The sequence below is a fragment of the Alligator mississippiensis genome, chromosome 2, assembly GCF_030867095.1.
Source record: "Alligator mississippiensis isolate rAllMis1 chromosome 2, rAllMis1, whole genome shotgun sequence".
NCBI lineage: Eukaryota > Metazoa > Chordata > Crocodylia > Alligatoridae > Alligator > Alligator mississippiensis.
Window position 1 is genome coordinate 146,792,248 of NC_081825.1, and position 12,688 is coordinate 146,804,935.

At 40.8% G+C, this 12,688-nt stretch overlaps 2 protein-coding genes across 4 annotated transcripts in view; one reads left to right on the forward strand and one right to left on the reverse strand.

Annotated features, from left to right (window-relative positions):
• Positions 1-6,823, forward strand: MRPS18C (mitochondrial ribosomal protein S18C). Its single transcript, XM_006273560.4, has 6 exons — positions 1-165; positions 373-434; positions 3,822-3,905; positions 6,179-6,236; positions 6,551-6,610; positions 6,699-6,823. The coding sequence occupies exons 1-6, from the start codon at positions 96-98 to the stop codon at positions 6,773-6,775; spliced, it is 411 nt and encodes a 136-aa protein (XP_006273622.1). The 5' UTR covers positions 1-95; the 3' UTR covers positions 6,776-6,823.
• The window catches only part of ABRAXAS1 (abraxas 1, BRCA1 A complex subunit), a 24,241-nt gene continuing 18,349 nt past the window's right edge, over positions 6,797-12,688 (reverse strand). For all 3 annotated transcript variants that reach the window (XM_006273561.4, XM_019483945.2, XM_019483944.2), the window contains 3 exons: positions 11,942-12,026; positions 8,647-8,758; positions 6,797-8,035 (listed from right to left, as the gene is read on the reverse strand). In XM_006273561.4, the coding sequence (XP_006273623.1) occupies positions 7,605-8,035; positions 8,647-8,758; positions 11,942-12,026 (628 nt within the window). In that variant the 3' untranslated portion in view covers positions 6,797-7,604. The remainder of the gene's footprint in view (positions 8,036-8,646; positions 8,759-11,941; positions 12,027-12,688) is intronic.

Genomic DNA, 12,688 nt, shown 5'->3' on the forward strand with positions numbered 1-12,688 from the left:
GAAGCCGGAAAGAGGGGGAAAAGCTCTATTTGCGCATGTGCCTGCGAAGTCCCCGGAAGCGGAAGTGGTAAAGGGAGCCGGGCGGAAGGAAGAAGATGGCAGGTCTTGTGGCTGCGGTGCCGCGGAGGTTGGGGTGGCTCTGTTGGGGCCTGGCGCCCAGCGCAGGTGAGAGTAGAAGCGGCGGGTGTGGGCCCTGGGCGGCCTTGCGTCCCCACATGTCTCTTGAGGTTGCTCCTAGCGTCCTGCCTGCGGGTGGGAGCTGGCCCCTCGGTCACGGGCCGCCTGGGGCCAGGCCCGGCCCGGTAGCCGCCACCGCGCTAGCTGAAGGCTGTGATCGCGGAACTGGGCTTGCTCTGTTCTCTCTGACTCCAGGAGCCTTGTGGCAGAGGCGGCGCTGCTCGCGACGGGAGCCCGTGACTCGCACAGAGGATCTGGTAAGAGGCATCAGCTTCGCGCGCGTCTGGAGGCGGCTGTGGATTATCTGCTATGGACTGTCACAGAGCTGCAAAAGCGCCTGCTGCTTGTGCCTGGGCTCTGAGGCGGCTGTACGCTGCAGGTTGTTGTGTCTCACCTCGCTGTGTGCTAGTCACGTGGTAGCGCAAGATAATGCCCCAAGAGATCCTTGCTGTTCTGCATTTAGATTATTCTAGGGTGGGCAGGGCATCTTTCTTGAATGCTTCCTTATGCAAAACTCTGGTGGTTTTACTAAATTAGCTTCCCGATGCTTTTTGAGGTAGGTATTGTGGGTGCTATAGAGCAGAGAGCTGAGGCCCTGGGCATGCCCCAGAGTTCTTGATTCCTCTTGGAGGGTGCACGGTCTGGCTTTGTTGGAGAACAGACATGGTTGTTGTTGCTGACGTTGCTAATGAATGGCTCGGAGGTTTTGAAGAACTAAGATTAATTATTTGCTGATTCTTTTTTAGCATAGACAGATATAGGTATTTCTCGATATATATCTACTAACACATTTGTATGTAGAAGTTTCCCCTTACTCTTAGGTGTGTTGGCAACATTTTGCCCGTGGGCTTCTTGGGACTTATATGAGCAGTGAGGCTGCTCAGATACACAACATGCTGGAGTTCAGCAATTACCATGCCCCAGCAGACTTGATTAATCAAATCTGCTCTGATGCGCTGTAATTACAGTGTATCTGTCCCTGTGCGCTGAGAAATGGCAGTGGAGGGCTTTAGTTGAAGATCATTTGACAAGCTTTAGTTAAAACGCCCCACTACCATTTTTATGCATGGGGACGCTGATACACAAGACAGTCCAGGCACTTTTAATTAGACCAGTTCTAGGAGCCACTCTAATTAAAGTGCCTGCCTCCCTCCTGCCCACACACTCCTGGAGCATGTGTATAAACAGCCTTTGAGATTTTATTTATTTATTTATTTATTTTACACACACATGCACTCTTTTTTTCCCTTTCTTAGCTTCTCTGTCTGTCTAAATCAGGATATCTTGATATATCTATTTTTGTCTTGATCTAGAGATATATGCAAGCTAAGAAAGGAAAAAAGCATGTGTGTATACGACGATATTAACAAAAAAACCCACTCAAGAAGCCCTTGGGGTGATAAGTTGGCAACGTATGTAAGAGTAAGGGGAAGCTATATCTATATCTGTCTATTTAAGCTACGAAAGAATCAGCAGGTAACTAACCTCTCCTAGTGCTTTAAAGCACTTGTTATATATTAGTTCCATACATATGCGTATTCTAGATATATTCTACATACCACGTATGTTGTAAGTAGATGTGGGCAGCATGGTGTCATAGTGCTTTCTGATACTGTAGGTCCACAGAGTAACAATATGGGTTAAAATAATTCTAAAACTATATTTTATCTTGCTGGATTCACTTCTTTAATTTGTGGCATTTTGCCAGTGATTGGTATTTCTGGAATCCAGAGCAAATAAGTGGGGAGATGTTCAAAGGCTCAAGGGTCTGGTTCACTCACTGTGCTGCTTCCCTCCCCCCCCCAGGAAAAAAAAAAGGCTAGAGAAACTTTACCTGGACTTCCTAGAACACCCATTAATTGCTTTAAACGGCTCTAATGACAAGACTTTTGATAGTATAGCGGATTCTAAAAGTAAGTTGAGGGTGTTCCCCCTTTTTAATGAGAGGGTACACAGAAGGGCTGTGTGAAGCTTTGGTAGCTGATTCAATTGAGGATGGTAAGTCTTCAGCTGGTAAGTCTGTGGTGGGTGGAAGAGGGGGGCGCAGATCAATGCCCCCACAGTGAGGTGGGATTGGGGCTGGGACAAGCTGCCCAGCTGGGACTTGGGGAGGGGGGCTCCTGCTGCTGTGTGCCGCCAGTTGGGGAGGGCATGGGAGAAGGCGTGTGCCCCTGGATCTGCGCAGGGTAGGCTGGGCCTGGCTGTGCTCCAGGAGGCTAGCCTCTGCTGCCAGGCAGCGTTCTGCAGGGCGGGTGGAGCCAGGGCTGTGCTACCAGTGGCTACCCACCCCGCAGAGCCCAGTGGGGGGGGGCTGCAGCCACCCTAAAATTCGCCATAGCCACTGCCCCCTCACTGATGTGGGTGCATGCACCCACTGCCACGCCCTCCTGCTGCTCGGCTAGCCAGGGCGCAGCGAGGTGAAGCTGCAGCTTGTCTGGAAGACGCAAGGAGGCTGTAGCAGCTTCTGCCACTGCGCACTGCTTGTTTGAGGCAGCGCAGCGGCAGCATCCTGCACCTCCCTGCCTTGTCTTGTTGAGCGGTAGGAGGGCATAGCCCCCACTCCCAGCTCCTTCTGCCCAGATTAAGCTGCACCTACATCGCCCCGGCTGGGCAAGCAGCAGCAGGGCATAGCCCCCATTCTCAGTGCTGCCATACTCGCATCCTGTGCGCATCCTACCCCAGCTGGACAAGCAGCGGCAGGGCAGAGTCCCCACTCCCAGTGTCTTCCACCACCCATCTGGAGCGCAGCCTGGCCCAGCCCACCCCACATTGCGCAGATCTGGGGGCACACACCCACTCCTATGTTCTCCTGGACTGGTGGCACGCAGTGGCAGGAGCCCCTTTCCCCGAGTCCCGTTTCCCCGCCGAGCTGGGCAGCTTACCCCGGTCCCAGCCCCAATCCCTCCCTCTCTCACTGTGGGGGCATTGATCTGTCCCCCTTCCCCCACACCTCTTCCTTCTGCCTATCACAACAGATTTACCAGCTGGAGGCAGCTGTGTCCACAGTGTCCTCGAGGACTGCTGCCTGTTTAGTTTATGGACAAATCTTCGGATCTAGATTGGACGAATTGAATCAGGACGGTTATTCGAATCACTGTCCCTCTGAATCAGTTGAATCCGAATCGAATATTTGCTGCTTCACACAGGCCTAGTACATAGATATGTGGTCTTTTCTTTTTATGACTAGAATAAAGAACAAGAATATGGCTTGTGTGGTAAGAACTCATCTTTTACGTAGATGACACCCAATGTTATATAAGTCGAGAAAATTGTCCTTCAGTGCTCAGGATGGACCAAGGAACACACTTCCTTACTAGCCGTTGTTATAGTAGTAATAAACTTATTATATTAGAAGTTATTCCTCCAATAGTTTGGGAAGGAAGAGAGATGGTATTTTGTTAAATGCATTGTTCAGTAATGTGGTGGCTTCTCAGATTCTAGGACAAGAAAGAAAAGGTCTGAGTTCACAAAGGAAAACTGTCTAATGGCATGTGCTTTTGCTAAGTCTTCGTTTCAGCTTTACAAAATGTTTATGCTCTGGAGAAGTGAAGTGAAAAGCTAGAGAATGCTACCTTTAGAATGTGGCCATGTAATTGAGAGAGATTTTTCACTGTGAAAGAATGGTAATCTATTTCTTATTTTAGCTGATACAAATGGAAAATCCATATAAAGAACCTCCTAAGAAATGTGTCTTGTGTGGCATACATGTAAACTACAAAAATGTACAGGTGAGTTTCTTTACAGTGGATTTGTGCTGCAATTATTTGGTCTCTATTTTGGAGTGAACATGCTATTTAGGAGGTATGCTGAAGAAAGAGGGGGGGGGAAATTTAAGACTAGGGAGAGTAGCCTAGGAATAAAAGGTATAAAATTGGACAGTATGTGGTGGCTGATACTTATATTGTCTATTCCATTTGCACTACCTCCAGGAATTGCTGCAGATGCTGTTAAAAACGAGGAAGAGAAATGGACCTTGTGTTTATTTTCCTCTGCATTGTTGACAAGCACAGTCATCATTATAGGATGACATTAAAAATATAAATCCAGATAAACTCTTCTAGAATACTCTTTATGGTGGCAAGAGTTCTGGGTCAATTCAGGCACAAGATCACCCTCTCTGTTAATGGGCAGTTAAAGAAAGAAATATCCTAGAATGCTTGTAGATGTTAACTAGAAAATCTGACCCTGACTAGTTTTGTGGGTCAGTCCTGACATTCAGAACATGTAAAGAGCTTAATATGGTAGCCTGTTACAGGAAGTTAGTCTGGTTACTAATAAAGTAAGTAAAACCAAGTAAATGGATGGAAATGGAAAGGGCATAGTGTTTTATGAAAAAAAACTCATAAATGCAAGCTGATAATTACAACGCATGAAAGGTTTCAGTATTTATAAAACCTATGGCTAAGTGTGTTGTTAGCTGGACTGCCAACCCCTTTACACCTCTGACTTGTCTGCAGAGTTAACATGTTGAAAGTGTAACAAAATAGTGAGTTTAGAAACAGTCATATTCCACAGCTAAGCTTGCGTGATGTTTTCCATAACTGTATTTGTAATTCTTAAAATTTTGCCAAATAAGCCTTTTTGGTTGAACTGATTACAGTCTATCCTATAATCTATGTTTCTTCTGCTGATACCTGGAGAATACAGAGGGGAAAGGGGAAGCAGCCTAAAAGATGCAAAAGGAGGGAATAGAAGCCTTGAAGTGGAGAGGGAGCAGGGAAATAAGGGCCGAAAGTGGACATAAGATGGGGGTATAACCAGTAGATCATACTATCTTACAGTGTCTGGGAGGGAAACTCGCAAGCTTGACTCAGCTGTTCTTTTTGTTTTGCAAAGAGTTAATCATTGCATACTAGTCTTGCATGGAGCCCTAGGGTCATCTTTTTTTTCCCCTGATGCTGTTGCCTGTAATAACGTGCCTCATTTGTATCAGAAGCTGAAAGGTGCAAGTGAGGCAGAAGTGATGCTTTCACAGGCAAGGCAGTTGAATGCTGCTGTGCAGGCTACAACTCTTTCCTTTTTCTGCCAAAGTAACCTTGTGCATCTCTGGGCAAGGATGGACACTTTTTCCAACTTGAGATGTTCAATATCTCAAGTGCTGAGAATTTGCCATTCTGTGTTCTGAACAAAACTGTAAGTGAAATAAAAATTCTCAAATTTTGTCCAAAATTACTAGACTAGGGGCGGGCAATTATTTTGGGCGGAGGGCTGCTTACTGAGTTTTGGCAAGCCATTGAGGGCCGCGTGACAGGCAGTAAGGGGCAGATAAATATTAATTTTCTAGTTTTCTTAGAGGCCCCGTGGGCCAGATAGAACGGCCTGGTGGGCTGCATTTTTCCCACCCCTGTACTAGATGCTTATTTTAGCCTATGTTTCAGTTCCTGTGTACAGAAGTAGGGGACTTAATGCCACCGAGCTTCAAGAGGTGTTGAAGATTTTAATTTTTGAAATTATTTTAGTAAAGCCCAATGGAATTTGAAGAAACAAATAATTCTCTATTTGGAGTTGGATTTGGGATACAATAAATACACAAGACCACACTGAATAAGGAAGAGCAAAAATAGTGAAAACTTAAGCTACCATTTAGTGAGCTTCAATCCATGCTTTGCACTGAATAGAGCAGGAGCAGGGAAAAAACGTATGTTCACATAATTAAAAATAGCCAAATGCCTATGCACAGGGAGAACTACTAAGGTTGCAAGGACAGACTTAATTCTGGCACTTCCTAACTTGAGTGCTGGACTAATGTATTGACTATTTAGGTTTTATATTGGTATAAACTTTAATATGAACATCAAATTAGTGTATGTGGTTTTTAAATTCTGGTTGAAAAGCAGTAGGTTATTCTTGTGACATTTTCTGAGGTAAGTTATGATGTCTTGAAATAGGAAGGATATGATGGTGTTAGAATACAACTTTTACAATAAAACTTTTTATATTTAAAGTTACCTGTTTGGTTTTCAGGAACATTTTCACTAATGTTTTCTGTCTTTTTCAATAGCTTCTGTCCCAGTTTGTTTCTCCATATACTGGTTGCATACATGGAAGACACATAACTGGTAAGTCTAATGTAGTCTTGCATCAATTTAGCACCAAATAATATTTGTTATAGTCATTTATCCAAAGGGTTCTTAAAGCTAAAATCTTAATATAAAAATTCATATGAATCTGCTTAGTAAATAACATTCAACTGGAGAAACTTCATGATTTGGGAGGAGAAACTCCATATAATAATTTTGTGTAAGTAGACTGACACACAGAGTTTTTATAAAAGCCTGCAGGAGTCCTCACTAGTTAGACTTTAGACACTGGTTAGCAAATTAGCCTGAGCTGCTGAGATAAGCTGTTAAAAATCAGTTCTTTGCCTTTACAGGGTTATGTGACAAGAAACAGAAAGAGATTTCAAAAGGTATTAAAAGAGCACAAGCACTTGGTAAGCATAGCTGTGAACTTAATTTTTGGAGATAACTGGGTTTTTTTTTTCCTTATGTAGAAACTAATCTGATTTTTTTTTTTTCCAGGGTTTATGCCGGTTGTATACAAGGACCCATCATTTCGCAATGACCCAAAGCTTTGCAATATCAAGTATCCAGAATAAGTTAGCTAAAGTCTCCATAAATCAACAATAAAATTATTTTATAATTCATGTTTATGCACTCATTAATACCATAAACTTGTTGGATTTAAGACACTAACATTGTTTTTATAACAGATGCCCCCATCTCTTTTTTGTATGGAGGGATGCCAAGTGTATTGCATTACTGTTACTATCTGAGCAAACAGACTAAAACTGAACACACTGAGTTCTCTATGTCTACAATAATGAGAACTTAAAAGTTGCCATAAACTTTTCAAAAACTTGTGTGTCACTTCCTATACTAAAATTAATCCTGTAAAGCAGGAGGAGTCTCACTTGAAGCGTGAGGAAAACAAGCTGTTGCATTTCCTCTCATCTGCTGTTTCTAGTATACTGACACTAGATAATAGCAGTGCAGGTGAATAACGCAATCCAGTTAGTAGCTTTGGTTCTCTAGGCTTTGCACAGTGGCAGATATCATATAATTTACAATCTGGCACTGGCTTTCTTCAGCACCAGTTACCTGAAGAGGCAAGTGTGATGTCTGCTTGTGTGTTATGTCCCAATTTCAGTGTTGTGTATACTTTCAGTCTTTGCTTCATTACTTTTTCGTTCCAGTGTAAACCTTGAGGAAGAGAATATAATCTGGACTCCACTCCACATGTCAAAAGTAGAATACGTGCATTTTAAACAAAATAAAATCTTAAATTTTAAAAACGTTACAAAATGTAACTACATTTAGTTTTTGTCCCATAATGTTCCTGGTTGATAAAGCACTGTAAATATATTGGCAGTGGCTTTTGGTGCAGCAAATCATCATTTGGAATATCTCACATTTGGTGTCAAATGGTTAGAAAGTTGGTGAATGTGGATATTCATCAGTGTCCTTCAGTTTCTCCAATGCCTCCTCATCTGTTTCAGTCCCACTTAGTGTAATCTTCCTTTCCTGGTCACTGTCTTCTTGGTCTCCTTGAAGTAGTTTTTGATGGAGTTTCAATGGCCGTGATTTCTTTAATGATTTTGGTCCGGCTGTGGTCCCTCTAGCTTTACGCTTAGTCAACTGCTTCGTTCCTGCTTCAGGGAAGTCACTGTCTTCTAGCATGAGTGTCAGTTTGTTTGTTATGTTAATGTTGTGGTCAGTGTTACAGCAGTGTTCAAGTATTGGTCTGCCTTGTAAAGAAACAATACAGGTCTGCAGTCCAGAATATGGGAAAAATGTCTGTAAAGCCTGACAAAGGAAAATATTCTCTGGTGGTTCATTGGAACCACTTTTGTTCTCACCTGAATAATTTAAAAATAAAACAGAGAAACAATGGTTTAATTACTTTAAACCAGCAATGTCTCATGTGCTTATCTCCTGTAATTTTTAGGTGACTTTTTAAAAACTATTTCTAGATCTTATCGTATAGGTCACTGAATTTGATGAGAAGTTAAAAGGAAGTAAAAGGTATGCAACTACAAGGAATTATTCAACTTTTCCCTTTTGGTAGGTGTCAAAAAGCAGTGACTTCCATGCTGATGGATAAACTTGAGTATCCATGGTATTTTCCATGAATTCAATGGTTAGCAAATATATCATTGGAATACTGTACATAGTCAGATTGCTAATGACTTCTATAAGTACAGTTTTCATTTCTACAGGTTGAAGCTTAATATATAGTGGCAAACTACAGCTGTAGGTAACTTGTTAATATAGTCCCTTCAACTTTCCATTGTGGGGAAATATTTCCCAGTAGGATAAATGTAGCCTGAAAGATTGATTTATATTTTTTGCTATTTTCACCTAAAGGTGAAAATAACTATTTTGAATAGTGCTATTAACTATTAAGATGACAAGTTTTACCACACAAATGTAAAACCTCTTAATGAAATTAAAAATCTTTTCATGTTACCTGAAGTTTGTATCTGTTCCTTTTTCCTTTTTATTTCTTGTTTCAGCTGGCCTACTTCTGCTAAGAGTTTCTCTACTGTTCGTTCACTAACTTCTACTTTAGTGCATGTTTTCTGCAAGAGAGAGTTATTTGTAATGATGAATTGTAATAATTTATTAAACTTTAAGTGCATAGTTTTAAAAAAGCTTTTTTTCCAGTTTAACAAAACATTATACAAAATTGTTAAAAAAACAGTCCACTATTATAAAACTGAGGATAGTAATACAAAACGCTGAAAATGTACTGAACAGTACATTATTGAAATGGCAAACAATAACTGAAAAATACTTTATCTTTAATTTCTAGTCACAGATAGTTTGTTATAGTAGATTTTTAAGTTGTAAAGAGGAAGAGTATCTGTACTTGAGGATAGGCTGCTGATCCAGGCTGACCTCAATAAGCTGGGCAGATGAAAACCTGATGGCATTCAATATGGAGAAATGCAAGGTATTCCACCTCTGAGAGGAAGTGGGGGGGGGAACCTGCTTCACACTTATAGGCCCGGCAGTGCTACACTTGCTATTACCACAGCCAGAAGCATCCTTGGGGGTCATGATTGACCACAAAATGAATATGAGCCACCAATGCGTTACCACAGTTGGCAAAGCGAACAAAACTCTGGCTTGCATCTACCGATTCATCTTGAGCAAGACCCAGGATGTCATCCTCCCACTGTACTCAGCCTTGGCTAGGCTGCAGATGTAGTACTGCATCCAATTCTGGGCTCCACAATTCTGGAAGAATGTGGAGAAGCTGGAAAGAGTCCAGAGGAGAGCCCACGTTCATGATCAGAGGGCAGGAGAACAGGCTTTTTGAAGAGAGGCTGAGAGCCATGGGACTCTTCAGCCTGGAGAAGCGCAGGCTCAGGGGTGACTTGGTGGCAGCCTATAAGTACATAAAGGGCATGCATCAGGATCTGTGGGAACACCTGGCTCACCAGAGCACCCCATGGGATGACAAGGTCCAATGGTCACAAACTCTTGCAAGACTCTTTTAGGCTGGACGTAAGGAAAAACTTCTTCAGTGCCTGAGCCCCCAAGGTCTGGAATAGACTCCCCCAAGAAGCACCTACTCTGGACACTTTTAAGAAACATTTGGATGTTTATCTTGTTGGGATCCTTTGACCCTAGCTGACTTCCTGCCCCTTGGGCAGGGGGCTGGACCCAATTATCTTATGAGGTCCCTTCCAGCCCTGATTTCTATGAAATTTATGAAATCTCTGAAATTCCAAGAAACAGGACATATACTTCCTTGGAAGACTAGTCTCTGGACTGTATGTTGTGTGTATATATAGTGTAGGAATATATACTATATCATGTTACTACTCCTTGTTCTACTATTTTTAACAATTTTAACAACTACTTTTTGTTGTGCTTATCCAGACAAATTTGAATGACTATTTCCAGAGATTTAGGTGCTATTATATACTTTAATAGACTAGGAATAATGGATTTTCCTATAGTAGTTTATAAAGAACTTTAAATAAAGAATCTATTATCTATATATTACTTTTCTAAGGATTGAAAGTATTTTAGAGGGTACAGATTTGAGTTGCTTTTTTTTTTTTTTTTTTAAGACTGTTCTTTAACAATCTTTAATTCTGGCATCTAGTTATGATAAAAAAACAAACATTTATAAACCACTAACTTATTTTTTCCAAGGTCAGTTTTTATAAAGGTAATGTAGTCACTTGATAATTTTAGAAAGTGGGAATGAATTTGTTACCAGTTTTGCTTTTGCAAAATTTCCACATGTCGCTATCTTCAAATTCTAAACCTTCATGATTTTACACTGAATCATTACTCAAGTATATGGAAGCATTACTATGATTTTACTTGATACTAAAGTTTGTGCAATTCAGTTTTAGGTGATACCCAAACTGAGAGGAAACCCATTTAGAAGGCTTATCTACTACCTCAATCACAGAAGTCACATCTACTACAAAAACTTTCATAGTTCCTGTAATGACAGCCAAACAACCCAGTCTTCCATGTGAATACATTATTGTTCACTCACTCCAAAGTACAATTAATGTGTAGAAAGACAAATCTTAATCTGTAGAAAGGCTGGAGTGTCACTGTAGCTGTGATGGTCCAGGAAATAGGTGATAAGTGAGGGGACTTGTCTTTTTTTTGGTGATGCCTTTTATTGAACTGACTGTATAGTTGAAGGAAGAGATGTTTTGATAAGCTTTGAAACAGTGACCTGAAATAAGGTATTCTGTGCTTGAAAGCTTGTTTGGTTCAAAAAAAGATGTCACCAAAACCATCCTTGCTTCTCATTAAGATTAGTTTGGATATGCTTGGTATCATATTTTTCTGCAGATAAGTAGGATAAAGAAAAGGAAAACTGCTGTGTTTTATCATAGGAGTTTGAAATAACAATAATAGATACCCTTCATACTTGAGAATGCTTTCAGATTCCCCCCTTTTTGTAAGAATGGGATTTATCTCTAAACCACCCTACACTGTGGGAGAAGTTGTAGGCTTGTATTGAGCAACAAGTTGAATTCAGACTCAGCTGCTGCTATTTGAGAAAGGTATGAGCTGAAAAGAAACTGTGGCTGTTGTTTAGCTAGATTATTTTCATATCTGGAAAAAAATGAAAAGAACTCATTCTCTTAATTCTAATCACTAGAAACCTTTTTAAAATGGACAGTCAAGTTTTACAGAGAATTCCTAGCTTAATCTCCTTCTTCTTTCCATTGCCAGTTTCCTACATATGAATGTCAAAATTTAAAACAAAACTATATGTGGATTTGTAAGCTTTTCAGTGCCCTTTCACTTCTGTACTCCCTTCACATGCGGGTCTCTTGTGTTCTGTTAAACCTATGACAACTTAACAGCTGTTAGTTTCTGTTTCGAGTCATTTCAGTACTGTGATTGAAAATCATGTCAGTAACAAACTAAAATAGATCACATTAATTCATTTTGTTTGTTTGTTTTGGGAGATCGCATGTGGAAGCAGGCGTTTTTTTTTGTGTGACTTCCAATTCCTTTATATTTGCATAACTTGGCACATATTACACTAGGCTTATTACTCATAAGTAAGACTGTTTTACATTTAGTAGCAATACAACAGGGTGCAATTTTATGTTTAAATCTATTTAATAGCTTTGGGCTGCCAGGCTACTGTAAAGGTATTTCTGTAAAAATGAAAATCCAGTCCCATTTGAGCACTTCTTTTTCCAGTACCACATAACGTAAACCAGACAACAAATTTTTATTTTTATTTTTTTTTTAGTTTAATGACTCACCTTCAATTCTTCCTGAAGAGTAGCATACATTTCGTTAATCTTCTGAACCTCTTTTAGGGACCCATCTTCATAAAAAAAATCTGACCTTTAGACATGGAGAAGCCTGAGGTGTATTATTTGCAACTATAATGTATACAAGCTTCCCTCACTTCATGCAGTACATGTGTTCCTGGAAAACGGCCCATAACTCAAATTTGCATAAAAGGGAACCCACTTTACAATGTAACAAATAGGGACATGTTCCAAGACCTCCATTGTACTGACCCCCTGACCCATTTCTATCACTTTTACAAGACGTTTTGGTACTCGCCAACAGCAGACAGTATACACAAGCACAGGGCACTATTATAATGCTACCAACTACAGAAACGTGTCGCAGACAACAAGTGCAAAACACAGATCCATGCAGAATATATTTTGGTGTGGGTCACTCCCACTATGCACCGCAGAGCAGCTGACTGCAGGCTTCTACCACACCAACTGCCTAAGAGTGAATTTACCTCGCATATAACGAATTTTTGGTATAAAAAGGGTCATCATATAAGAGTGAATTCACACATGCAGAACCTGCATAAAGCGAGGGAAACCTGTAATTGAATGGTAAGCTTAACTATGTATGTGAACCAGAAAATTCTCAGTGTGAATTCTTATGTAAGATACAGCACATTGCTCTAATTTTCTGGTTAGAAAATTACTATTAAATCTGTAATCATCAAAACACTTTAGATCAAGGCAGTGGTAGGTCAG

What these genes read in the sequence shown, in the direction of transcription:
- MRPS18C (XM_006273560.4), top strand. Translation starts at nt 96, where the DNA reads ATGGCAGGTCTTGTGGCTGCGGTGCCGCGGAGGTTGGGGTGGCTCTGT. An exon ending in TAAACTACAAAAATGTACAG is followed by an intron (nt 3,906 to 6,178) that starts GTGAGTTTCTTT and finishes CTTTTTCAATAG; the next exon opens with CTTCTGTCCCAGTTTGTTTC. An exon ending in ACATGGAAGACACATAACTG is followed by an intron (nt 6,237 to 6,550) that starts GTAAGTCTAATG and finishes TTGCCTTTACAG; the next exon opens with GGTTATGTGACAAGAAACAG.